Genomic DNA, 26076 nt, shown 5'->3' on the forward strand with positions numbered 1-26076 from the left:
AGGCCTGTGGCTCCATAGAGAGAGAAGCCCATGCTGGAGCAGGTTTGTTGCAAACCTAGCAACCCAACAGGGAACCTACACCAGAGCAGTGTGTTCCAGAAGCACTCTGTGCCATGGACAGTCCCAATGGAAGAGACCCACTGAAGCAGTTTGTGAGGAGTGCAGCCCATAGGAGGGACTCATATTGAGGAAGTTAATGAAGAACTGTGTCCTGTGAGGAGCCTCCCCCTGGCAGGGCAGAGGAAGAGGCAGAGACAAGGGGTGATGAACTGACTGCAACCCCCATTCCTCATCCTCCTGCACCGCCAGCAGGGAGGAGGTGGAGAAACTCAGGAGTGAAGCTGAGCTCAGGAAGAAGGGAGAGGTACAGGTAAGGTGCCTCAAGATGTGGTTTCATTGCTCATTACTCTAATTTTACTGGTAATAAATTAATTTTCCTTAAGTGGGGTCCATTTTTCCCGTGATGGTAACTGGTGAATGATCTCTCCCAGTCCTTATCTCAACCCATGAGCCTTCCGTTGTATTTCCTCTCCCCTTTCCAGCTGAGGAGGGCAGTGCCAGAGCCGCTGCGGCGGGCATCCAGCCAGAGCTAGCTCAGCACGCCGGTGCAGAGAGGCACAACACGTTTTTGCTCAAGTTCCCACCCTCAGTCAACTTCTCTCTGAAACAGTGGCGCCCAACACTTCTCTGAAAGGCAGGTGCCGAGCTCACATCAGCCCCAGCAGCTCGTGCAGCAGGGGCACGACGACAGTGGCGCTGAAGCCGACCGAGGAGTACGTTATGAACTTATAGGGCACTTCCACTTCCGGCCGCCTGCGGGCCGCCAGGTCCGCCACGGGGAACTGGTAGTGGTAGCCCAGCGCGCCGAGGACCACGCTCTTCATGAGCCGGCGTGTCAGCAGGATGACGAGGATCCCCACGAGGAACCTGGCCAGCATCACCACCACGGTTTTGCCGGTGAGCAGAGGAAGTCTGAGATGAAAGTCCTCACCGGCGTAGGACGCTGCAGCGAGCTGGTTGTTTAGCCAAAACCCCACGGTTGCTCCAGCTCCTGCTCCTAAGATGGTAGTGGTGTCTCCCCTGGTAGGGCTGTAGTAGTCCAGCTTGGGGTAGTTGTAGCATAAGACAAGAGGCACGACGATGGAAATCAGCGGGCTGAAGGGGCTGGTCAGCAGCAGGTGGTCTATCGTGTCCCACGCAGGGTACAGCAGCACGAGCAGCGCGGCCGCAATCAGCGCCCCGCCAATCACGTCCTGCAAAGACAACACGTTTAAAGCTTGGTGACACCTGGAAAGCAAGACAGATCTTACCAGGTGGTGATAGACCTCTTGTGGGGGCACAGCAGCAGAGGAAGACCCTGGAGCCAATGAGGTCACTGTTCACCTGCAGGGACAACACAAACCTTGTGCTAAATGCAACAGTTCCTGAACTCAGCCTTAGCCCTGTCCATGTGGCTGTACCTACTGACCCATATTTTTCCCCTGGACAAATGAGATTCTTCCTGCTTTCTTGTTTTAAGGCCACTCTCCACCTCTGATCTCAGTAGTAAAGGCACATAAGGAAAAATTTTACTGTGAGGGTGCCAGAGCACTGGGGCAGGCTGACCAGAGAGGCCGTGGAGTCTCCTCCTCTGGAGAGATTCCAACCCCCACTGGACATATTCCTGGGCAACCCGTTCTGGGTGACCCTGCTTTAGTGGTGGAGTCGAGCTAGATGATCCCAGAGGTCCCTTCCAATCCTGACCACACTGGGATCTTATGATCTCAGGGATGTTATCACCTACAACCTCCACACAACCCCTTTCCCTTCCATCACCTACAAGTAATTGCATCCTATCAGCAGAATTATCACTTCTTGCTTTGCATAGATGGGCAGAGACAAGCTCCCAGCTCAGGAGCACAAGCTCTGGGGGAGAAAAGGCCAGAGCTGTGGGATATGGTGCCTGTCCTGCAGAGGCACCTTCAGGCAGGAATACACCCATTAGAAATGTATTGCCTAAGTCTCTGAAATCCAGTTTGTAGTAAAGCAACTAAGGTGAGCTCATAGTTAAAGCCTAATTTATTAACAGAGGCAAGTAAGGTGCTCTGAAAACTTGGCTATTGTCAACCACAAGGCTGGGAAAGGAGACAAGAGGTAACCCCTAAAAAAATGCTGCCTGTACATGAGTTGACAAAAGCAATAGAACATTTTCACCTGTGCTGCACACTAAGGAGGCAGCAGGGTTTGACCACGAAATGCTCTGCAAAAGCTAAAGCTACCCACAGGCAGAAATATCCCCAAGACTGTCTCCTTTACACCAAGTCATGACAACTGACTACTACCAGGGCCAGTCTAAAATGAATTATTTATGAGAACTTAAGAGTTAGGCAGGAACAAGGGTTTATTTTTTTCCCCACAGAAGTGTTTAATGACTCTCTGGTAAATGCATTACTCCAGTATGGCTGAACTTGAGCTGTTTATAACTTCCAGGCAGTAGGTTCACAGCACATTTGGTTTTGAGCAGCTCCCAGAGCCGTTTCACATGTTCCCAATGCAAATTCCCACTCACATTTTCTCCTCCATCCATGGCATGAGGATATCGACAGCTACACACAAAGCTGTTCACTGCAAAATACCTTTAGGCTTCAATATTTCACCATCATCCATCTTCTGATACTGATTTTCAGATTGTATCTTGACAGACAAGGGCATATTTGGGGCCAACACCAAGTAACTGCATCAACACAGACGAGCTGGACATGGCTCCCAGCACAGCTGTTCAAAAACCCCTCACCCCCGGTTACCTCCATTTCCCACTCCATATTAGAAGGGAAAAAGGCCTGACATCTCAACATCCCTCCACAGGGGATTAAGGAGGGAAACTCAAATGCTGTTCATGTGCTTTTCTGCCTCACTTAAAGATTTCTAGTTGAACAGGAACCTTCCCCTGACAAAGGCATTGCTCAGATTTATCCAGGTGACTCCTTCAGCTCCTGGCTGGGGCACAAACAGTGCCTACCCAGTTTGTTAGCGATACAGACTGAAGGATGGCTGACACACCATCAGACTGCTGTTATTCAGAGACCTGGACAGGGTGGAGAGTTGGGCAGAGGGGCAACCAGCACCAGAACAAGGGGACACAGTCTCAAGCTGCACCAGGGGAAGTTTAGGCTCGAGGTGAGGAGAAAGTTCTTCACAGAGAGAGTCATTTGTCATTGGGATGTGCTGCCCAGGGAGGTGGTGGAGTCACCATCCCTGGAGGTGTTCAGGAGGGAATTGGATGTGGCACTTGGTGCCATGGTCTAGTCATGAGGTCTGGGGGGACAGGTTGGACTCAATCTTTGAGGTCTCTTCCAACCTTGGTGATACTGTGAACCAAATAAAGTTCAACAAGAGCAAGTGCAGAGCCCTGCACCTGGGGAGGAATAATCCCCTGCACCAGCACGGGTTAAGGGCTGACCTGCTGGAAAGCAGCTCTGCAGAGAAGGACCTGGGAGCGGAGGTTTGCAACAAGTTCCCCATGAGCAATGTGCTCTTGCAGCCAAGAATGTCCACCAACATAAGGGCTTGTTTTAGAGACTCCATCCAAGAGCAGAGCAGGAGCCATACCCAGCCACAGCCATCCATAGTGACCTTCTTTGGGTCTGGCATGCACAGGCAGAGGTCTGAGTTTCTGAGCACTCAGAGGAGGTGGCGAAGTTCAAAACCAGCACTTTAGGAAGATGTTTAGCAGCACAGAGTTAATGATTTTCCCCTCCTGCTTTTTGAGCTAAGATGAAGATGGGAAGAGGAGGGATGGCTTTGATTTCGGAGAAAAGCTTGCTTTCCTAGACTCTCCCATCCACGCAGCCAGAGTGGAACCTCACTCTTCCCAGCTGTGGAGCTGCTGCAAGCACTCCCAGGAAGCACATTCTTGCCTGTGCAAACAGATTAACCTCTTGCCAAACCCGCAATTATGAAGGAATTTTTAAATGAGGGCAGGCATGAATTTTGCTCAAGGTGCAGCACTAGTGGCAAATCTCAAAACCTCCTCTTTCCCTCCTGGGATGCTCACCTCCCTCAGCACAATCAGGTCTGGATGAAAAGCTCTACATGACCTACATGCACTTGCAGCCCAGAAGCCAACCATAACCTGGGCTGCACCCCCAACAGTGGTGTTCCATAGAATAAACCAGGTTGGAAGAGACCTTCAAGAACATCACCTCCAACCCATCAACCAATCCAAACTGTTGGAGGAAGGGGATTGTGCCCCTGTTTTTCCCACTCTGGGGAGACCCCAATCTGCAGTGCTGTGTCCAGCTGTGGAGTCATAAGTACAGGAAGGACATGGACCTGTCAGAGAAGGTTCAGAGGAGGCCACAAAAAAATTGGCCCAAGGGCTGTAACCCCTCTGCTGTGAGGACAAGCTGAGAGAGTTGGAGCTGTGGAGAAGAGAAAGCTCTGGGGAGATAGAATTGTGACCTTTCAGTACTTAAAGGGCTGAGAAGACAGATGGGGACAGACATTTTAGGAGGGCCTGTTGTGACAGGTTTCAAACTAAAATAAGTGAGATTTAGACTAGACAGAAGGGAAAAATATTTTACATTGCTAATGGTGAGACACTGTCTCAGGCTGCCCAGAGAGATGGTAAATGCCCCACACCTAGAACCACTCCAGTCAGGGTGGACATGGCTCTGAGAAATAGGATTTAGTTGAAGATCATAGTATCATAGAATCAGTCAGGGTTGGAAGGGACCACAAGGATCATCTAGTTCCAGCCCCCCTGCCATGGGCAGGGACACCCCACACTAGATCAGGCTGGCCAGAGCCTCATCCAGCCTCCAGGGACAGCACCCCAACCACCTCCCTGGACAACCCATTCCAGGGCTTCACCACTCTCATGGGGAAGAACTTCCACCTCACCTCCAGCCTGAATCTCCCCACCTCCAGCTTCATTCTATTAGATGTCCCTGTTGACTGTAGGGAAGTTAGACTAGATGGCATTTAAACATCCCTTCCAACCCAAACCAATGAGAAATTCATACTGCTGGCCCTAAAGGGTTAGAAAATGGCTAAAAGCTTCCCTCCCATTCCTGCTTTGGGGGCTGATGAAGGTCTTCCCTAGAATGACTGGCAACAATCTTGCTGGTAACTCCTTGGAGCACTGTGCACTCACATGGACACCATCACTCCTTGTTTCAAACATGAGACCGCCCAGATGTGATCCAGAAAGTGAGAGAGGAAAACTTGTTCACTGTGATGAGTCAGGGATCCAAAATTGAGGCAAAGACGGAGAGCAAAGGGATGTTTTCTGAAGTACAACTCTCTGGGGAATCAAGCAGATGAAAAGCCAACCTCCAACCAGTTCGAGTATCTCAGAAATAACCCCTAAGATGTTGCACATTCACTGCTTCAAGAGGTGTCCAAAGGTTTTGCTTTGCCCTTTCCAGGTAACTCCATGATCCCTCTTTGCCAGTGCCTCAGACACCATCGTTTAAGACCTCAAAGGCAGGACTCTGCCTTTCCCCTGCTTCTCTACACAGAGAGGATGTTCTTATGTGGAGGTGGCAAAGGTGGGTTGGTGTAACTATGCTATCTCTCTGCAGTGCAAGTGCATTGCTTCCCCCCTGTGATGCTCTCCTGGAAACAGCCCAGGCAACAGGTGCTTATTCCCTTTTCCCTAAGCATAGTAGTGATTCCAGTCAATGATGCAAATAGCTCTCACACCAGCTTACTGCCTTTCCAGGAGGTCTTTGATGGTCACATCCCTCCTAGAACTGACATGACTGTGCTTTTTGAGGCCATTCTTGATCCAAAAGCACCACCAGCAATGCTGAAACAGACTGATTTGTAGAGCTGAGGCTGTAACAGATGAGCACAGGAGCTTCACCCACAGCTTTAGCAAAGTATAGTGCAACCTCCTTGCTGCTCTTCCTCTGGTCCCTCAAAGAGGACAAACTCAGTTACAGTAACTTGGTGGGTGTATGTTACACTTCACCTGCTTTAGGAAGAAGTTCTGCAAAACAGGGGTGGTAGACTCTGGAATATGCTACCCAGGGAGGTTGTGGATGCCTCCTCCTGGGAATATTTGAAGCCAGGTTGGCAGCCGAGCCTAGTTGAGAGGCATCTCTGCCCATGGCAGGGAGGTTGGAGTAGATGATCTCCAAGGTCCCTTCCAATCTAAACCATTCCATGATTAATACAGGATGGAACCTGATCCAGCTGAAGTTGTCTCTGCATACCGCAGAGGGTTTGGACTAGATGACCTTTAAAGGTGTTCTCCAACCCAAACCATTCTAAGATTATGTATCCTGGCAGTATGACCTTCCCAAGACCTCAGTTAGGATTGGCTGGATGGCTGCTCCACCTTGGCCCCACAGCGTCTTAGGCAGCTCAGAGTCTGAAGAATCCCTCAAAGTGTGGAAAACAGATCTGAACCACACTTTTTTTCCCCGAAGAGCCTGCCAGTGGCTGTGGAACACAGAACTGTCACTGCAGTGGGATGCTACACAGAAAGAGGGGTTGCACCTGGGCAGCTGTGCTCATCAGGCATGTGCCCAGCTCCATCCTCACCACAACACACATGAGAAGACCCTCGTGAAATGCATTTGTCCTTCTGGCAGGCAGCACTGCTCACACTTAGCTGAGGAGCTTTTCTTCTCCTCCTCAAAAGCCCTGTTTTTATCATGTCCAAGGCACAAAGGACTTCTTCTTTACCCTAAAATCCATCTAAACATAGAAGAATCTTCCATTGTGATGGACCAGCAAGGGAAGCATGCAAGGAATTTTTACAGACTGGCTGAAGGTCACTAAGCCAAGGAAGGGTGTCTCTGGCTTTGATTTCAGATGTTGTTTTGATCCACTACAGCTGGAAGGAAAGGTCAAGCTGTATTTTAAATATAACCTTAATCTCCTAAGGGCTCCCTTTCTTACAGTCATCAAGCCTCCTTATTACAAACATCATTATTATGGAGTGAAAAAACTCAATTATTTATGCAGATGCAACCCACCAACACTTCATACCAAGCTCCTGTGAGGAAGCTGCCAGGCATTTTTTATCCATCCTTGGGAAGCTGCACCACCTTTTCTACCATTCTACGTGGCAGAGGAATAATTTTTCCTCTCATCCAGGAACCAGCTTTTTGTAATCAGTTATGCCTGAAACCTGTCCCCAAAGCAGGGCTAACACCTCTCAACAGCTGTGCCCAGCACTCTGCCAAACAAAGCCACAGATGATGACTATTTTCGAAGTGCATTTGGGCATTTCAGTCCTCCACAAATTAGTTTCCTTCCCGTTCAAAACAAGCAGCTTGTCATACTGTTAAGCGCCGTGCCTCTGCATGGTCACAGGAGGCATGCTGTCCCCCAAGGGCAGCTCACTTGTCATGTCTGACCCTCTCTTGGTCCCGGCATGACTCACCCACCTGCTATTCCTTCCCGGACACTCCCAGGCTGAACCAGCCCGAGTGTTTCCCGCTGACAACAGTGATACTATTGCACAAAGGCTTAGCTGAGGAGCAGCAGCAGTTGCCCAAGTGCATTCCACACAATTAAAATTACCAAACAGAGAACTACAATTGAGATGCCACCTCGACCTCACCCAGCTCCTCAGCCCCCGCACACCGCTGCTTCCACAAGCATGTAAGTAATTCCCTTGCAGACTCGAATAGCGATAGCCTCAGGGTTTCCTCACAGCTGCCTTTGAACAGCCAGCCTGAAATTTAGCGCTCCTCTGTGCGCTCCGGTGGTGGCGCAGCCCAGGCAGACCCTACATCACTCGAGGAGTGGGAGATGGGGATGGAAGGAGACACGCAGGGCTGGAGGCATCCTTACCAGGACCGTGTGCATCCCCGTGTAGAGCCTGCTGAGACACACCAGTGTTGAGAACACAAACGCTGCTGCCAGACCAAGTTCAAAGGGGTACTGTGAAAAAGGAACAAAACCATAAATAGACTCGTTACACCGTTGTCTCCTTTAACACCCAGCGCTCTGAAATACGAATGGAACCCAGCAGGGGTGCTGACGCCGGCATCTCACATTGCAAAGTGGCTCCTGAGCCTCTTAAAGAAGTGTGGTAGATGCCCCATCCCTGGAACCATTCCAGGTCAGGTGGGGCTCTGAGCAACCTGCTTTCATTGAAGACAATCCTGCTGACTGCAAGAGACTGGACTAAGTGATCTTTAAAGGTCTCTCCCAACCCAAACCATTCTGTGATTCCATGTTTTCTCAATGGGATTAACGTGAGCCAAGGTTAGACCTCGCATCAGCCACCCTGCAGTTTTGGGCTAGAAGGTCATTTCCTTATCACTGCTCTTGCAAAAGCCTAGTCTCAGTGTGGGGAAATGGATGGCACTTGAAGAGTCTTCCCCTGTGATGTCTACCTGCAAAATCCATACTCATGGTTAAGACCCTAAGAAAAAAAGGCACAGCATGTTGCACAAGCAACGCTCGAGATTCACCCACAAGCTCAGACCACCTGAGGGGTGAGATGGCCACAGAGTCTGGCCAGTAGAGTGATCAATAGTCCTCAAGCAGCAGGGCTGGGAGGGGAAAAAAGTTCAAGTGAAAAATAAAGAAATCAATGTTGGGCTGAAAGCACAAGCCAGCTAATAGAGTAGTCAGGCCCACTCTTCCTTGTGACACAGAAGATTTAACCATCTCATGAAGCTGGTTTTGTTTAATTCCCTCTCTGAGTTGGCTAGGAACATGGAGAGAAACACTGGAATAAATTAACACTTACAAAGGGGAGGGGGTGGTGGTGGTGTGCAAAACCCCCAAACAACCACCAAACACAAAACCCCCCAAGTGAAACACATATTTGATAAAGAGGAAGCTTAACATATCAGCCCTTAATCCACTCACTCAAGTCCTGGAGCCATGCAGGCTGATGGGCTCCTTTCCATCCATAAAGAGATTTTTTTTCCCCAACCCAAAATACAAATAAATTAAACTAATTCACCTAATTTGACACAAAGTCTCCATCCACTGCTGAGAGGCTGATGACTGAGCAGGGTGGCCACAGGTCAGTGCAAAAATGCTTCTGTGGAAATTTTAAGCATAACAACTTGCTTCTCACCCTTTTTCCCCAGGGCATGCTCTGGCCTCTGGAGCAGTGAGCTCAGGCCCAGCTGCAGATGTCACTCCCAGTTCATAAAACACTATTTTTTCCCCTCACTTCTCTAAGCCCTGGGAGGATTTACGCCCATTTTATTCCCCTCTCAGCGGGGAGCCAGCTCAGATCTGTAATTGATGACGAGGGCAGCTTGAGAAGAGAGCAGCAAAATGCACTGCTAGATTGTTCTTTCTTAATAGAAGCAATTGAATCATGTAATTATTGTACAGCAGCCTTATTGTTTCATGGCAGTTTCCAAGAGGCACAAGACAGACCGTGAAGAGCTGTGTGTGTCCCACTAGGAGTTTATCCACCGATGATACAATGCTGCAGACCAACATGGGATGGATTCAGCCTTCCAGACAGGACTGACAAATACCCCATCTTGTAGCTGGCTTCTCCCCATCCTCATCCAGCTGCCAAGTTGCCCCAAACAGTTACCCATTTCCAGGCTGGCAATCCAGCTTTGGGCACCACTGATGTCCTCAGTCATCCATGTGCTGCAGGCAGGAGCAAAGCCCACTGCTCCATGGCTGGGACCAGAGGAGTCTGGAGATTAAACTGATTCCAAGGCCTTAGTGTCGCTCAAAGTTCTCCATTTCTATTAGTTACAGCCCCAGGACACAGCAGGTTTTATCAAGTAGGTGGCCACCATTCATCTCTACACACACATTGGCACTGCAAGGAGGACACCTAGAGACCTCCCAGCCATAGAATCACAGAATGGTTTGGGTTGGAAGGGACATTTAAAGCTCATGTAGTCCAACCCCTCTACAAGAGCTTTATGTCACCTAGGTTTCTGTGAAGGAGGAAAAGCAGCCTTGGACATGCCCTGGCTCTGACCAGGGTCGGCCTACCAGTGTACACCATGATTGCACTCATACAACAGCAGCAGGTTCACTGCACTTGGAGCTGTAGGGTGCTTGCAGAGATCTCATCATTATTTGCCCCACCTTGGGCCTTTTATTTTTCTGCAAGGTTTACTACCCAGCAACCTATTTCTCCATGAGGATTGGTTTGTTTAATTTTTGAACCCAAACACACATTCCCTGTACTTCAGCAATAACAATTTCCTGGATGTGTTGCATTCAAGCATGTTTCTCAGCTCCTTGGAGTGCATTTCAAAGACAAGCCCTTGTAGCCACAAGGGCTCACAGTGCAGGTTGCCCAGAGAGGTAGTAGATATCCCACCCCTGGAAACCTTCCAGGTCAGGTTGGACAGGACTCTGAGTAACCTGATGGAGCTGAGGATGTCCCTGCTCACTGCAGGGGCTTTGGACTAAATGATCCTTCCAACCCAAATCAGTCTGTGATAAATTTGTCTTTTTAGCTATTATTAGCCAGCTGTGGTCAACAACAGGGGAAAAAATACCCAGCTAAGAAAAGGAATAGAGAGCTCTTCTGGAAGTGGCAGCAGCTTTGCTTTGCTGGTTCGGTGCAGCTGGCTGGAAGCAGACACATCCTTCTCTTTCTTTTTGTACCCTTACCTTGTAGTGATTCATGGTTGCGATGAAGAAGGAGAAGGAGATGGCAGTGGCTGCCATGGCGTGGGTGGAAGGCATCCCATACTCTGCATCTGTCCTTATCTCCAGCTTGACGACAGGTGGCGAGAGGGGCCGAGGCCACTTGAGGATGTCCTTGGAGACCTGCCCTATGTACATCACTATCTGGGAAGAGAAAAGGCCACGGGGCTGTCAGTCAGCTCAGGCAATCCCCTCCTCAGCCCACCCAAGAATACACTTCTGAGCACCACCCCAAGTGCAGAATTTATCCCCTGAATTATTAAAGGGGTTTCCATTATCCTGGCCAGTAAAAGAAACAGGGGTTTGACTGCCCCACACTGCAACATGATCAGAAGCAGGGCCAAAAGGAGAGTTCCCTAATGAGGTACAGCAATACAGGATGGTGTAAGATGGACAACTGGCTCCCACTCCATGCAAGAGAAGCTGAAGTTTCCTCCCTATCCTTTATAACACCTCTTCTGCAAAGCAAATAGCTCTGAGAGGCATTTTTACACCGCAACATTCAAACCGCTGCCTTGCCCAGCTGCATCCCCCCCTGCTCCATGCAGCAGCTCCCTGGGGACAGCACCAGTTTACCTATTCCCAGCATTTCACAATCTTCCCAGTACCCCAAGAGCCCTGCTGAGACACACCAGTGGTGTGGCTATTAAAGACCAGCCCAGTCTGGCTATTAAATAACAACTTGGCATCCTCAGGGAAGAAGTTGAGAGAAAACTGGATGAGCAACACAAAGTGCCGGTTCTGCTGCTTAACTCCCCAACAAGAAAAGGCTTTTGGGCACTGCTTGGGACACCAGAGATTTAAGCCAATTAAGGTTTAATTAGCTACTAACCACCACAAGACAGTCATCTGGGGGAAAATGTGGCACTCTCAGCTCACCAAGCACAAAAGCAATAGGAAGCAGAGACGAGAAGTAAAACTGGACAGCGTCCAACAGCTCCCAGGGTATTCAAGATGCAGCCCATCCAACAGTTCCCAGGGCATCCACCATGCTGACATCTTCAGCAACCTCTTCCCAAGCCAGACAGCTCTCAGCATCCCCAGGGAGAAAGACATGACCAAGAGCCACCCAAGGCTGGCCTGGACAATGCATTTCCTTTCTGTTGTCACCTTCCTTCCTTAGAGTTGTGTAGCCAGAGAACATGCAAAGAAAGGGAAAAGGTTTGATTTGTATTGTAGACCTCTTTTTGAATCCAAAAGTCAGGTTAATTGACTTCTGTCATGAAAGCTCTGTTGTGTGAGACGGCTGGCTGCACTGCTTCTCACGCTTCCTCTTGCAAAGGAGGGGTCTTAAAATAACATCCTTCCCATGCTGGTGTTCACCATATGCCAGAACAGCAGCACCACCATCCGCTGCCACGTTCGTCACCAGCCACACTGCATCCCTCCCTCGCTCTCTCCCCTCTACCCCCCGTCAGCACAATGGCTTCATGCTGAAAGGCAGACATCAGGATTCACAAACCAAGACCAGGGAAAAGCCAAATGATCACATTCCATCATCCCCTCTCCACGGTGCAAGGCACCCCGGAGCCTGGCAAAGCGACTGCTGCTGCCTGCATCCCTCAGCGTGTGAATGACATCAGCACTTCGTTATCAGCAACGCTTGGCTGCACCCACTTCACCCTGCTGCATGGGGCATAGGGCAGGCAGCAAACACCTTGCCCCACAACATGCACAGCAAGAGAAGGCTCCAGTGCCTTAAAGAAACCACCACCTGCATTTATTGCCTTCATGCCACCAGCTCCCAAACAGATGCAAGCACATCTTTGGAAGTCAATTCAGTTCCGAGGTTGAAAGCACCACTGCTCTCCCCAACAGATCATAAAATGTTGAGACTATCACTTGTGATACCATCTGGGAGGCAAGGTAGGACCAGCCAGTTCATCAGCAGTCCTCTATAATAACAACTTCCACTTGTAGCAGTATTATTAGCAGGAGTACATAAGAGCAGCAGAGGAAAGGAAATGAGTCATCTCTGAAATTAAGGCTGTGCTGGGACTCCTCTGATGCCAAAAACCAGGCTGAATCCTGGAGAAGGCATGGGCAAGCAAACATACCAGGCAGCTTCACAACCTGCCATTCCAGGTTAAATTCTTACCCTTCCAGTGTTTAAAAACACATATAGAATAGATATGTGTTGTGTTGAGAGGTGAGACAACCTCCATAAAATATGAAGAGGGTCCACAATACATCCAGACTGATCTCTGAAGCACCAGACCTTTGCCTTCAGCTTATCTGGGTGCTGCACATGTGGCTTTACACACAGCATCCTGGGTTACTTGGCAGAAGCAGCATTTGTGGGCATGGTAAAACATCCACCACCTGCTGAACTGGCAGGATTCCCCAGGAAGGCAGAAGATGGCAAGGGCACCATGACTAAAAGCCACCCAGCAAAGGTGCTGCTCAGGTTTTCCTGTCTCCCCACATGCTGGTTGCAAGTGGCTGGAGGATCCCAGGGTTCCATCCAGAGCTTAGCCACAAAGAGTTAAAAACAAACAAAAAGCCAAACACCTCAACAAGTACTAATGACCACATCCATGGGGGCCTCTGTGAGAAGTGTCTGGCAGAAAGGCACTTACAATATGATAGTTCATGGCAGGATATATCCAAGTTGCATAGTACTGAGGCTCTCATCTTCTGAGGGTGCTAGTTACCTGCCTCAGTTAAGTGGTATTTTCTCCTTCAAGCCATACAGTGTTATTTCCTGGCCTTCTTTTTCTGCCATTTTTTATTCACTGACAGCCTCAGGAAAGCAAACAAGCAGCCTGAAAGCTTTTCCCATCATTGGCTTTTTTCAACCTAATGGATGAAAAAGCTGCTTTAATAAATGCTGCAAACCATGACTGCAGAAACACAGGAGATGGAGAGCTGAGCACTGGGGACAGGTTAAAGAGCACTACAGAGTTAAGCCTCACCTACACTTATGTACCTGTGTAATGCACAAAATCATTGATGGTCCTGAGATAAATTTAGCATGAGCAGAAGTCACCCCAAGTCCAGACTAGCAAGTAACTGGGGATTGCTTTGGTCTACAGGACTGAGTAATTCTACTGTGGCTTGCAGCCTACCCTACATAAGCCAACAACATATTCATGAAGGCTTCAGACAGAAAATCAAGGAAAGGGAGATTAGGGCTTGACCAAGAAACACATCACCTTCTATCAGCTTGTAGGCAGCAAGCTGATGTATTTCAAAGTCTACAGCAGGACTCACCCCTCAAGCTGACAGTGCTGGGCTTCACCCAGCTCCCCTTTCTTCACACGGGCTGGGAAGATTTTTGGAAGGGTGGGCTAGGCTCAACCCATGCTCACCTCAAATGTCTCTACATGCCCATGCATGTTTCCACCCAAGGGGGCTCAAAACCCAAAGCTGAACACTGGAGAGAAAAGGGAACAAGCACTTGAATGCAGAGTGAGCAGACACCCTTTGCTGTGTCGAAGATACGGCAAAGAGGAGAAATCTGGAAGCGAATCATTGCTTTGTGCTTTGTGGTTGTTTGCACTTTCCTTATGTTGCCGGCATTTTTTTCCAGCCTAGAGTGCTCTGTTACAAGTAGTTCACTCTAAGTCAGCAATGTGCCCTTGTGGCCACGAAGGCAAATGGTATCCTGGGGTACATGAAGAGCAGCGTGGCCAGCAAGTCAAGGGAAGTTCTCCCACCCCTCTATTCTGCCCTGGTGAAGCCACATATGGAGTATTTGGTCCAGTTCTCTGCTCTTCATTTCAAAAGAGACAGCTACTGGAGAGAGTCCTGTGGAGGCTGCAAAGATGCTGAGGGGACTGGAACATCTCTCTGAGGAGGAAAGCCTGCAAGATGTGGGGCTGTTTAGCCTGGAGAAAAGACAGAGAGTGGATCTTCTCAATGCTTATCAACATCTAAGGGGCAGGGGGCAAGAGAATGGGGCCAGGCTTTTTTCAGTGGTGCCCAGCAACAGGACAAGAGGCACACACGACCGTCCCACAGACACATGAAGATCAGAAGGAGCCATTCTTTTTGCTCTGTTTCAGCTAACAAAGGTGAACAAGGACATATTTATTTTGCAGTTCTGGTTTTGCAGCTCTCCTGTCTGTGCTATTGATCCAGTGAAAGGACAAAATGAAATTCTAGAGACACATGGAGTCATAGAGCATCAGTGACTTCTTCCCCAGCCTGACTTTGATTATGCTGGTTTGGCTCCAAAATAGAAACCCTATAATCTGGCTGTAGAAACCTTGTGAGAGCTTTGTCATCCTCCCAGAAAGGAAATACACAGTTTGAGAGGCATCTTGGTTTTGTTTCTATCATAACCACTGTGTCCTGATAGGAGCAACAGAACACATGGGGAATTGGAAAGGGGTGGGGGAAAACAGGGATGCTCTATTAATAAACTGGCATTTGCAGGAGATTAGTCAAGCAGGAGCAAAGATTATTTGTGGTTGTCAAGGCAGGCATGACTTTGATTCACCACATAAAAATTAAACTGAGCATCCAGCCTGCACTGCTTGCAGCTTCTGTTCTCAGCATCCCCCAGCTAAGTGAGCAGATAAACACTGCACCAGATAACAGCTTTAACTGTTCCCCTCCAGCACCACTTGGTTCACAGTGAGAGATGAGGAGGGCAAGGAAAAGCACAGTCTCATGAAGACTATTCTTCTATCCCCGAATCAATGCCAAAAGCTCAGGTTTGGTTTCCAGAAAACCCACCATGAAAGTCACCAAGCATCACTGATGACCTTTTGCCCCAGCAGTAGCCCAGGTAGAGGAAGCTCTGCAAAGCAGAGGAGTCCTAGGCACCCCTAACTTGGGCAGCTTTAAGCCACCTTCTCATCACATCCTGCTCCCCATCACCACCTTGGTTAGGTGTGATGGGACGTTCAAGATCGCACTGAGCTGGTGGGATACTCAAACACTTGAGTTGTCCCAGCTGTGGCCTGAGGAGCACATCCACAGGGGCAGGTCTCCAGGCCAGCACAAGCAGGTCAGTGTGCCAGGGCAAGCGGTAGCAGCAGGCAGGAGGGAAGGGACAGCTTCGTAAAATGTATGAGCACAGTTTTGGAGCTCTCAAGTCAGACTTCAAAAACACAAAACCAGAACAGTATCATCAAGAGATGCTCATGCCTCCAGAAGTATAACCAACCAACATCCAAGGACATTCACTCTAAAAGAATTGTTCAGCTAAAACTTCAAGGTAGTTGACTATCTTGTGATGTGTATAGGAGTTGAAATTGGGCCCACAGTCTCCCAGTAGCAGGAAAAAGTACTCCACATCAACTTGGTTTACCATCTAACACCTAAACCAGGGAAACACCCTGAAGTTCCAGTGAAATATAAAAGGCTTCCAACTTGAAATGAAGTTTAAATTAGTCCTTGCTGGTCTCAGTTATGAAAGCCTCACTGGCACTTTTTATTCAAGGTTTGAGTACACCACCAGCACCTCCAAAGCTCCCTCTCAGGCAACATTTGATCCTCTTGTACGTGGTGTTTTCTTCCATGGACCATTCATTTGTGTGTCCTGGAACACTGCAGTTACTTAACATGCCCAAATATGGCCTTGCCTGGTCTCATGTCATGCAATCCATGATGCTTTGAGGACCTTGCCTTTGGCGTGGCCATGTTTACAAGCTGTTCCAAGCTCCCTTTGGTGAAATGTTGCAAGAGCACAAGAACTAGCAAATACCCAAGGGCCACTAAACCCAAATCTTGCTGCAAAGTGGGCTTTCAAAGTGATTCAGTCATGTCAGTGGGATCATCATGCAGGTAAATTCCCCCTGATTATTAAACTCCTGCTTACCTGAGAGCCCGAGTTCAGAGCTCATCATTTCCAGGTAATTAAATGCTGACAGCCTTTGGAAAATTATTCCTTTGAAAAGCAAAATGGGAAACTAAAGCACCGTGGATTCAGAGCAGGATCTCCTCAGACCTGCTGAAGCTGCACCCAGCAATGCTTGAGCAGCTCAGTAGGTGCCCTCCTGGCATCCCCACCCAAACCCTGCCTTTCTGAGCTGCCACCTTCAGCTGAATCAGCAGCTCATGGCTTTTTTACACCAGTAGCTTCCACACCTGGCCTGGTGAAGTCCATACTGTTCAGCTTTTGTTAATCTTGTAGGAATTACACCATAATTACTTTTTCCACAGACTGAAAGACCACACCAAAATAAAACTTTCAACCCCATAGGGGTGCAGGATAGCAAGCATGAACTGAGCTTTCACCTCTCCAGTCCAGACAGAAGCACATTTTAGGGGCTGGCCCATGTGAAGTTATTTTTCATCTCTGTACTTCCTGCTGGGAGTAGCAGGAGGCACAAGCATCAAAACCTTGCCTTTGCAGATCGAAGAGTGTTGACTTCACACTCTTGGAGAAGGGAAGCAAAGACACCAGGGTGCCCTCAGCACCAACTCTGCATCTTGCTCACAGGTTTCAGGCAGTTATTTCCCTTGCCTTCTATAAAGGGAAAGCCTGCATGTACGCTGCGAATCCTCAAAGACACTGTGTTGCTTTAAGCTCCCAAAGCAAAGGATGTGACCACAGCTAGTGTTTCACAGAGCTGTCCAGCTAGGCCAATCTGGGACACCAAGGACTAGAGAATACATCCCAGGGCACCAGCTCCATTCCTCTGTTGCTGCTGAAATAAACTTTCTTTTTCTTACCACCCTTTGCCCTTTAGAGCTACTTCACCTTTGCCTTCAGCTTGATTTACAGCTGCCTCATGCACCATCCTTCTTCTGGCTGTGCATGCGTCTTAGGCAGCTCCTACCTTCCCCCATGTTTACAGCCAGCCCCATTCTGACTTCACTTTGTTAGGGACTTATCTCTGCTTTCAGTCTCTGCTCAGAAAATGGCCTGTTCTCTCATCATCCCTGGCTCCACGCCAGCACAGATTTATCTGCCTCAAATGTGGGTGACTGGCTCCACAGAAACTACCACAGATAAGATGGCAGGAAGGTCTTGTAAACAGCATTCATGCTGCTTTAAGTTTTGAGGGAAGAAGCTCCCACCAGAGTCTGTTGTTTCCCACTTGCAGCAGAAACTCCCAGGTTTAAGTCCCCAGCGACACAGAAACATCAGGTACCACACTCTGTACCACCTCTGCTCCTCCAGTGCCTGAGGGCAGGCCCACCTCTCCCGTATGGTGGTCTCATGCTCTTTGTCACAGCCATCCCCACTGACTGTATTTCACACAGCTGTGTGCTTAGAGAAGGTCATTGCTGGTTCTGTCTATCCCCCTGACGAAGAGCTCCACTAACAACCTCTCCTTATGCCAGATGGTGTTACAAGGGAACTTCGCTCATCTTCTTAGGGATCTCTGTTCCATACAAATGCCTTGCTGCAGCTGGACAGGTGCCTTCAGAGAAGTGTGCCTGGGTGCCCCTTTGTGCTCTTCCCAGCCTTCTACTGGCAACAGTTGGGCTACCTGGATTTTTACTGCCAACTAACGTGGCTGTTTTCAGCACCCTGTCATCACCCACACAGAAGTGGAAGCCTTTCTTTAGAACTCTGAATTGCAGAGAAGCTGCCAAAGAAGGGCTGGTCTAGAGCACAAGTCTCTGAGGAATGGTGGAGGGAAAAGAAGTTATTTAGCATGGAGAAAAGCAGCCTTCAGGGAGACCTTCTCACTCTCTGCAACTCCCTGGAAAGGAGGTTGAGTAAGGTGGAGGCTGGTCTCCCCTCCCAAGGAACAAAGAATAGGACAAAAGGAAACAGACTGAAGTTGCACCAAGGCAGGTTTAGGCTGGACAGCAGAAAAATTCTCTTCCCTGAAAGGGTTGTCAAGCCCTAGGAAAGTGGTGGAGCCACCATTCCTGAGGAAATTGGGAAGCTGTGTAAATGTGGTGCTGAGACCATGATTTAGTGGTGGCCTGGCAGTGCTGGGTTAATAGTTGGACATCCAGACCAAATGGCTTTCTGATTTGCCCTCTTCTGCAGGCAAAGGCAAGGCAGAAAGGCACACAAGGAGCTCTAAGGAGGTATTTTTGAGCAATAGGCAAATCCAGAAGGCAGCAACAAGCAATTATCTTCCATGGCATGCTGCCAGCAGCAGGAGGTGTACTCCTGGCCAAAACCCAACTCTAATTAAACAGTGTCCACCTACTTCTACATTTCATCTGCAATATGTTTTTTCATGTTCTCTTTATAAGTTGTACAGACAAGGGTTACTGGCCCAGAGCAACTGCTGCCTTCTGTCCAAGGCTGGGTGTCTTTGAAGTGCATGACCCAATTCAGATTAATTTTCCCATTTCTCCTATTATTTAGGCAAAAGAGAGAATGTTATTAACCAAAATGGACTAAGGACACACTTTGATGTAAAGAAGCAAAGCTAGATATCACATCACATGGAGTCTAGAACAGAAGTCTTCTGAGGACTGGCTAAGGGATCTGGGTTTGTCTAGCCTGAAGAGAAGGAGGCTCGGGGGAGACCTCAGTTTCCAAAAATTAGCTGAAAGGAGGTTGTAGTGAGGTGGGGGTCAGTCTCTTTTCCCAAGAAACAAGCAATAAGACAAGAGGAAATGGCCTCTAGTTGCACCAGGGCAGGTTTAGGTTAGACATTAGGAGCAATTTCTTCCTCAAAAGGGTTGTCAAGCCCTGGAACAGGCTGCCCAGGGCTATGGTGGGGTCCCATCCCTGGAAGGATGTGAAAAATGTGTAGATGTGGTTTAGTGATGACCTGACAACAGTTTTGGGTTAACAGTCAGATTTGATGATCTTAAAGGTCTCTTCCAACCAAAATGATTCTATCCAGTCTTCAACTTCTTAAATCAAGGTAGACTGACAGCTAAAGCTTCAGGATCTGTCATCTGCCAGAGATGCTCCCCACCTCTCCTCTTTGTTTCTCACTCTCATTTGGGCAGCAAAGACCTGAGCAATGCCAAAACAAGCAATGGCAGCAACAGAACAGCCATTTCCACACCTGGATATCTGCTGGGTTTTAGTGCTAGAATGAAAATGCATTATTCTGGATAGCCCACACTGCCTTTGCAAGGGCTGAAACAGTGCTGCAGGCCATTGAGAATGCTCTTGTAGTAACAAAAACAAAGAAAAATCAATGTTTTGAAGTCTTAGCCTTCAACAGAGAGTCAGCTATTTCCCCCCCACATAAAGTGGCTGCAGAAGCATCACTGCAGCCTGTGCACCCCCTTCCTATTCAGTTTATACTGATTCCAAACAAGCCAGAACCAGAAGAAATGAGGGTAAGGGAAAGACTGCCTACATGCAGTAAAACAAGGTCCTTAAGATGCCATGAGCCACTGAGAAGGAAGTGTTTTCCCAAATCAAATCCTACCAAAAGCTGCTAAGTCAGGTACTGAGGTGGAAAAGAAACCTCAGGAAATCCCAGCACGGTGGGGGTTGGAAGGGACCTCTGGAGACCAAGTCCAACCCACCTGCTAAAGCAGGAGTCACCCACAGCAGGTTGCCCAGCACTGCAATATCCAGGCAGGTTTTGAGTCTCTTTAGAGAAGATGACTTCACAACCCCTCTGGGCAGCCTGGTCCAATGCCCCAGCACCCTCACAGAAGTTTTTCCTCATGATGAGATGGAACTTCCTGGGCTCCAGTTTGCCCCTTGTCCTGCTGCTGGGCACCACTGAAGAGTCTGCCCACATCCTCTTGTCCTTTAGATATTGATTAGTATTGAAAAAATCCCCCCTCAAGCCTTGTCTTCTCCAGGCTAAACAGACCCAGGTCTCTCAACCTTTCCTCATCAGCTCCAGTCCTCTTATTACCTTTGTAGCCCTCTTTTGGACTCCTGCCAGTACTTCCCTGTCTCTCGAACTGGAGAGTCCAAAACTGGACACAATACTCTAGTTGTGGCCTCCCTGGGGCAGAATAGAGCAAGAGGAGAACACTCCTTAACCTGCTGGCCACACATCATAATGTGCTTCAGGATACCATTGGCTTTCTTGGCCACAAGAACACATTCCTGGCTTGTGGGGAAGTTGTCTAGCAGGGCTCCCAGGTCTTTCTCTTCAGAGCTGCTTTCCAACAGGTCAACCCCTAACCTTGTACTGGTGCAGGGGGTATTTACCCCCAGGTGCAGGACTCTACACTTGCCCTTGCAGAACTTCATGAGGCTTTGTCCAGTCTGTCCAGATCAAAGAGAAATTAGGTCAGTCCAAGATGCAGCAGAGATCAACAGAAAGACTGTGTCAGCACTGTGATGCATCTGTGTCCTCACACACAGGTCACTCATACAAACAGCCCTAGCTTTTAGGTTGTTTGCAGGGATTTTGGTTGTTAAATGTCATTTGCCACAGTTACAGAATTAACTACACTTTTAAACACATCACAGAGATACTTACAGACCAAATGATGATCATCCTTCTAGATACAGAGTGACCTATGTTCCAGTAGGTAAAGGGAAGGAAAGTGATATAAAAAATCTCTTCACCCAAAGCAGCTGAAAACTTGAACAAGTAGTAGTAGAAGTAGTTCTTCACAATATACTTCTGTGTGCAGCCCTGGAAATGAGAGAATTGCAGAAGACAGTTGTGAATTAGCTAGATTACAGCAAACACTGAAGACATTTAAGCTGTTGCTCTTCCCAGCCCCTAAATGAAATACTTTGGCAGAGTAAGCCTCAAGAAATTAAGTTCAATTTTTGCACTAAAATGAAGATTATAGCCATAACTCAACTACATTCCCCACAAATCAGAAATCTATTCAAACTGAAGTCTCCCTGACAAAGACATTCCAGAGATGGGATCAGTCTTTCCTCCAGTAAAATCAAGTCTATTTCATAACAGAGTACAGATGTAGTGATGCCACAGCCGTTAACTACAGCCCTTGGCATGTGCCTTGGCTCAGCTGCAGCAGCATGAGCAAGCAGATCCAGGAGAGAACAGGGCTGTGAGTGAGCAGAGGGAAGAACTGCCCAGGTCACCACTGACCTCTATGCCAAAATCTTTAAGTAACAACCACCAGGTTGTCTCTGTAAAAACTACCAACAGATATATTGCAAAATGCCTCAGGTGACTGTTTAGCACCACATCATTATGTTTTTTAGGGTAGAGACTGAGGTTTTCTTTTCCTCTGAATTTAGCAGCTAGATCATAGAATCACAGAAAGGACTGGGTTGGAAGGGGCATTTCAAAGTCACCCAGTCCAACCCACCTGCACTTAAGAGAATAGAATAGACCAGGTTGGAAGAGACCCTTGAGATCATGGAGATGCCCAAGGGACGGGGCATTGACCACCTCTCTGCACAACCCTACCCTCTAGCAGACCAACACAGACACCCAGTTTGGTGTCCTCTGCAAACTTACTGAGGGTGCACTCATAGCTTTGACCTAAGGTCCTAAAACTCTAAGAGGAAAACTATGCTGCTTGGAACTAACTGTACAACTAGTCTACTGGAGAGAAACTCTCACCCTAGATGCTAGTGACAAAAAAAAAGGTAAACATTATCTAAGAATTCTAGATGTGCAGTTTTGACCCATGGGGAACACTATCAGAAGCCCTTTGCTTAATGTGCTTTCAATAAGGCAAATTGCACGAAGCCATCAAAAGGAAGGGGTGAAAAAGCTTCATCCATTCACCTATCATAGAAAACACCACAACATGTTTAAATTAGGGTTTGCATCAATAAAGAGACAGAAAAAAACCCATGAGTCAGCAGCTTGGAAATGCTGGAGCCAGAGGAGAGTCCCTCACAGCACAGTAACAGATCACGGATGAGGCACCGGCATTCCTCCAAGACGAGGCAGCAGTAGGCCACGGCTGGCTGAGCGACAGAGCAGTCACCCAAGAGCCTCATATGCCACTTGGAAAATGCTGTCAGCACAATTAGCAACTCTGATGCTTCTGCCCAAGATCCTGAAACTCCCTTTGGTCACATTTAATGTGGTTCCAGAGAAAGCCCTCTCCTGGCGTCACTAATCTCTCCATTAAGCACCAGATCTTCATCATATTAGGAATTGTGTGCTTTAGATCAAAGACAATCAGACACATCCCCAAGGTAATGCTTTAATACCAGGAACCCCATGGGATGAGGGATAACACTCTCCAATTCCAGTAATCTGGGGTGTTTTGGTGGTTTGGGGTTTTTTGGGGTGGGAATAATTTTCAGGTTCTAAAAGAAATCTGGAGTTAAACATTTCCAGGCAGAAGGCTGGGCCAAGCCCTCCCATGTGATCAAAGAAAACTAATTTACTGCTTAAAACCATTTTCCTTCTCTATCAGAAATCATCCCAAACTCCTTTGGAGTTTCCTGTTTGGTTGGTTTTAGCATTTTTAAATGCTCCATGAGCAGCTGGGGACAGCCCAACATGTGAGGCAGGGGACAGGCAGATCATGCCTGTGACACAGGGTGGTAACAGCCACATGTGAGGCATGCCAGGGATTGCAGAATCACTACACTTGGATTTAGGAAGTTAAAGAACCAAAACAAAACACACAAACCAGTGTGCTTTTACAGCACTGAGACCCTAAAGCATTCTGACCACAGAAAGTCCACTCCATGTCTTGACCCATAAGAAGTCCCTGCTCTGTGCCACTGGTGCCACACCCTAGCAGTTAACTCACTTTTCATTTCTATCCATTATTTCCTCAGAAACTATTGCAGAAACTATTCTTCAGACTATTGCATTTTGTGAAGTGTCTTCCCTCTTTATTCTCATGGCAGGAAAAAGGCAGTAGTTATTTGTGTGAACATTTAGCATCTTCTAACACTCCTAGGTGTTTGTTGAACCTCTACTTTTCTCTCATCTTTAGACTCAGTTATTCTCGATGTTCTGAAACACTTCCAGTGAGTCAGCCCCTTCCTAAATCTTCCTTAGCAGGATCAGAGACATTTTAATGAGCACTAGCTGTAGAGAAAGTGAGAATATTCAGAACATTTAGAATAGAATAAGCCAGATTGGAGGAGGTCTTTGAGATCATCGAGTCCAACCCATCATCCAACACCACCTAACCAACTAACCCATGGCACCAAGCACTCCATCAAGTCTCCTCCTAAACACCTCCAGTGATGGTGACTCCACCACCTCCCTGGGCAGCCCATTCCAATGGGCAATCACGCTCTCTGTGAAGAATTTCTTCCTAACATCCAGCCTAAACCTCCCCTGGTGCAGCCTGAGACTCTGTCCTCTTGTTCTGGTGCTGCTTGCCTGGGAGAAGAGACCAGCCCCCTCCTGGCACTACCTCCCTTCAGGTGGTTGTAGACAGCAATAAGGTCTCCCCTGAGCCTCCTCTTCTCCAGGCTAAGCAACCCCAGCTCCCTCAGCCTCTCCTCATAGGGCTTGTGCTCCAAGCCCCTCCCCAGCTTTGTTGCCCTTCTCTGGACACGTTCCAGCAAGTCAACCTCCTTCCTAAACTGAGGAGCACAGAACTGGACACAGGATTCAAGGTGTGGCCAGTGTTCCTGATACAGGCCAGGATGCCATTGGCCTTCTTGGCTGCCTGGGCACACTGCTGGCTCATGTTCAGCCTACTATCAACCAGTACCCTCAGGTCCCTTTCTGCCTGGCTGTTCTCCAGCCACTCTGACCCCAGCCTGTAGCACTGCATGGGGTTGTTGTGGCCAATGTGTAGAACCCAGCACTTCCAGAAGCAAGGTGTAATAAGCCACAACATTGCCAGCACTGGACATCCCAGCTCATTTCATACAAATGACCCATCTCACCAACTGCAAATATTGACTTGGAAAAAACAATAATTACCTGCTAAAATCAGAAGAGCCTCACACAAGCAGTACCTAATCAAAACCCTTGTGCTTAGCAAGGACATCTTCAACTACAGCAGGTTATTCAGACCTCATGCAACCTGACTTGGAATGCTTCCATAGATGGGGCATCCACCACCTCCCTGTACTGAAAGGCCACAGTAAGGTCTCCCCAGAGCCTTCTCTTCTCCAGGTTGAAAAAACCAAACTCTCTCAGCCTGTCCTCACAGCAGATGGGTTCTAGCCCTCAGATAGTTTTTGTGGCCTCCTCTGGACCTGCTCAAACAGGTCCATCCCTCAGCCTGCATTGATACCAGGGATTGTCCTGACCCAGGTGCCATTATGCAAAGCTCTCGGCGGAGTGCCAGAGAAGTGCCACACGGCCAGCAGCGCTTCAGACAGCTGGAAGCCGCCAGGCTGAAAGGGGCCACGCTTTGCAGGACCAAAGAAGAGACCAAGTGGGAAACAGGAAAGACATGTCCAGGGCTCCCACCAGCACCACCATACAGGGCAAAACACTCAACCAAGCAATAGGTCTTGCACCATTTCATCACTACATCTTCACCCTTTTGTCTGCAAATGGTGGTCAGCTGTTACAGATGCCATACCCAAACAAAACAAACAACCACCAAAAGAAAAAGCCCCAACACCCACACAGGAAAAACCACAGCCTGTAAGTCTCTGATTTCAGAGACATAGGAGAGTGGCTGCTAAGGAGACTGAGACAGCCTGTGGAGGACTCTGCTTGCTGGAAGGAGAGCTATACACTTCCTGAAAGAGAGCAAACCCAATGTCTGGTCCAGCTTGTCCACCAAGGATGGAGAGTTTGCACTCTCAGCATTGTAGAGGAGTCAAACCTGTCCTTACCCACACCTAAGGTGGAAGCTTCAATGCATACTCCAAGCAATCTCCAAGAGCTTTGCTCTCCTTCCACCTCACCTGCAACTTTCTCACCAAAATCCAGAGCTATGATTCTTTTGTTATCTGCTGCAGACAAGGAAGAGACTGTTCCCTTCCTCTGGAGACTGACATGGGAGAGGCTTTCTACAAGTGTTCAAAAAGGACATAACTGTCCTCTCCTCCACTGTTTAATTGCCTGGTAGTTCTTACAGAAGATACTTAGTGTTTTCCAAACAGCACTTGATGTGCTGGTCTTGAATTACAGTGCCCAAGGATCAGACACGACACAGTCATGCTGAAGGAACAGTTCTGCACAACCTCGCTTTGCAGGCTGCTTCCAGCACAGCATGCCACCATCACACCACATGCAACCTGCCATCTCCTCTAACCATTTTTGCCCCATGAAGGCACTACCAAGTCTATTGTTTTCCATTCTGCTGTTGAGTATTTGTTACACCTGCTTGTTCAATAGGTATCTGCACCTATTGAAGTCAATTTTCAACCATATCTTCAGCTTGCCAAAACTACTTGATTTCTGTTCTCGGCCTTCAGCCTACCTGCAGCTCCTCCTAGATTTATCTCAAAGGAAGGGTGACCCTCACACCTACCTTTCCAGCTAGTTACTTCCACATGTTGATGAAACCTATTCTGAAAAGTCTCTGTTTTCATGCTTTCCAAAAGGTGGTCTCCATGGCACACAAACTCTCAGGCCATCCAACTTCATATAGTCCTTTCTCAGCAGATACTTTGAGGGCTGACATCCACAAACTATAGAATAAAAGAGTAGTTAGCTCTGGAAGGGACCTTTAAAGGTTCACCTAGTCCAACTCCCCAGACCTAACTGCTCATATATTTTGCAGCTCGTGCTAGCTGCTAAGGAAAAGGAAAGATTATCTGATCTTCCTCACACAGTGATCTCATGCTATCAGAATTGCTTCAGCCCTTCCCTT

At 48.2% G+C, this 26076-nt stretch overlaps 1 protein-coding gene across 1 annotated transcript in view; it reads right to left on the reverse strand.

Moving 5' to 3' along the window:
• Positions 1-698: 698 nt before the first annotated feature.
• Positions 699-26076, reverse strand: part of SGPP2 (sphingosine-1-phosphate phosphatase 2) — a 32528-nt gene continuing 7150 nt past the window's right edge. Inside the window, exons 2-5 of the mRNA XM_054175528.1 lie at positions 20868-21026; positions 10558-10737; positions 7792-7881; positions 699-1253 (exon numbers count right to left, since the gene is read on the reverse strand). Coding sequence (XP_054031503.1) covers positions 708-1253; positions 7792-7881; positions 10558-10737; positions 20868-21026 — 975 coding nt within the window. The 3' untranslated portion in view covers positions 699-707. The remainder of the gene's footprint in view (positions 1254-7791; positions 7882-10557; positions 10738-20867; positions 21027-26076) is intronic.

This window comes from Dryobates pubescens, chromosome 32, assembly GCF_014839835.1.
Source record: "Dryobates pubescens isolate bDryPub1 chromosome 32, bDryPub1.pri, whole genome shotgun sequence".
NCBI classification, from domain to species: Eukaryota; Metazoa; Chordata; class Aves; order Piciformes; family Picidae; genus Dryobates; species Dryobates pubescens.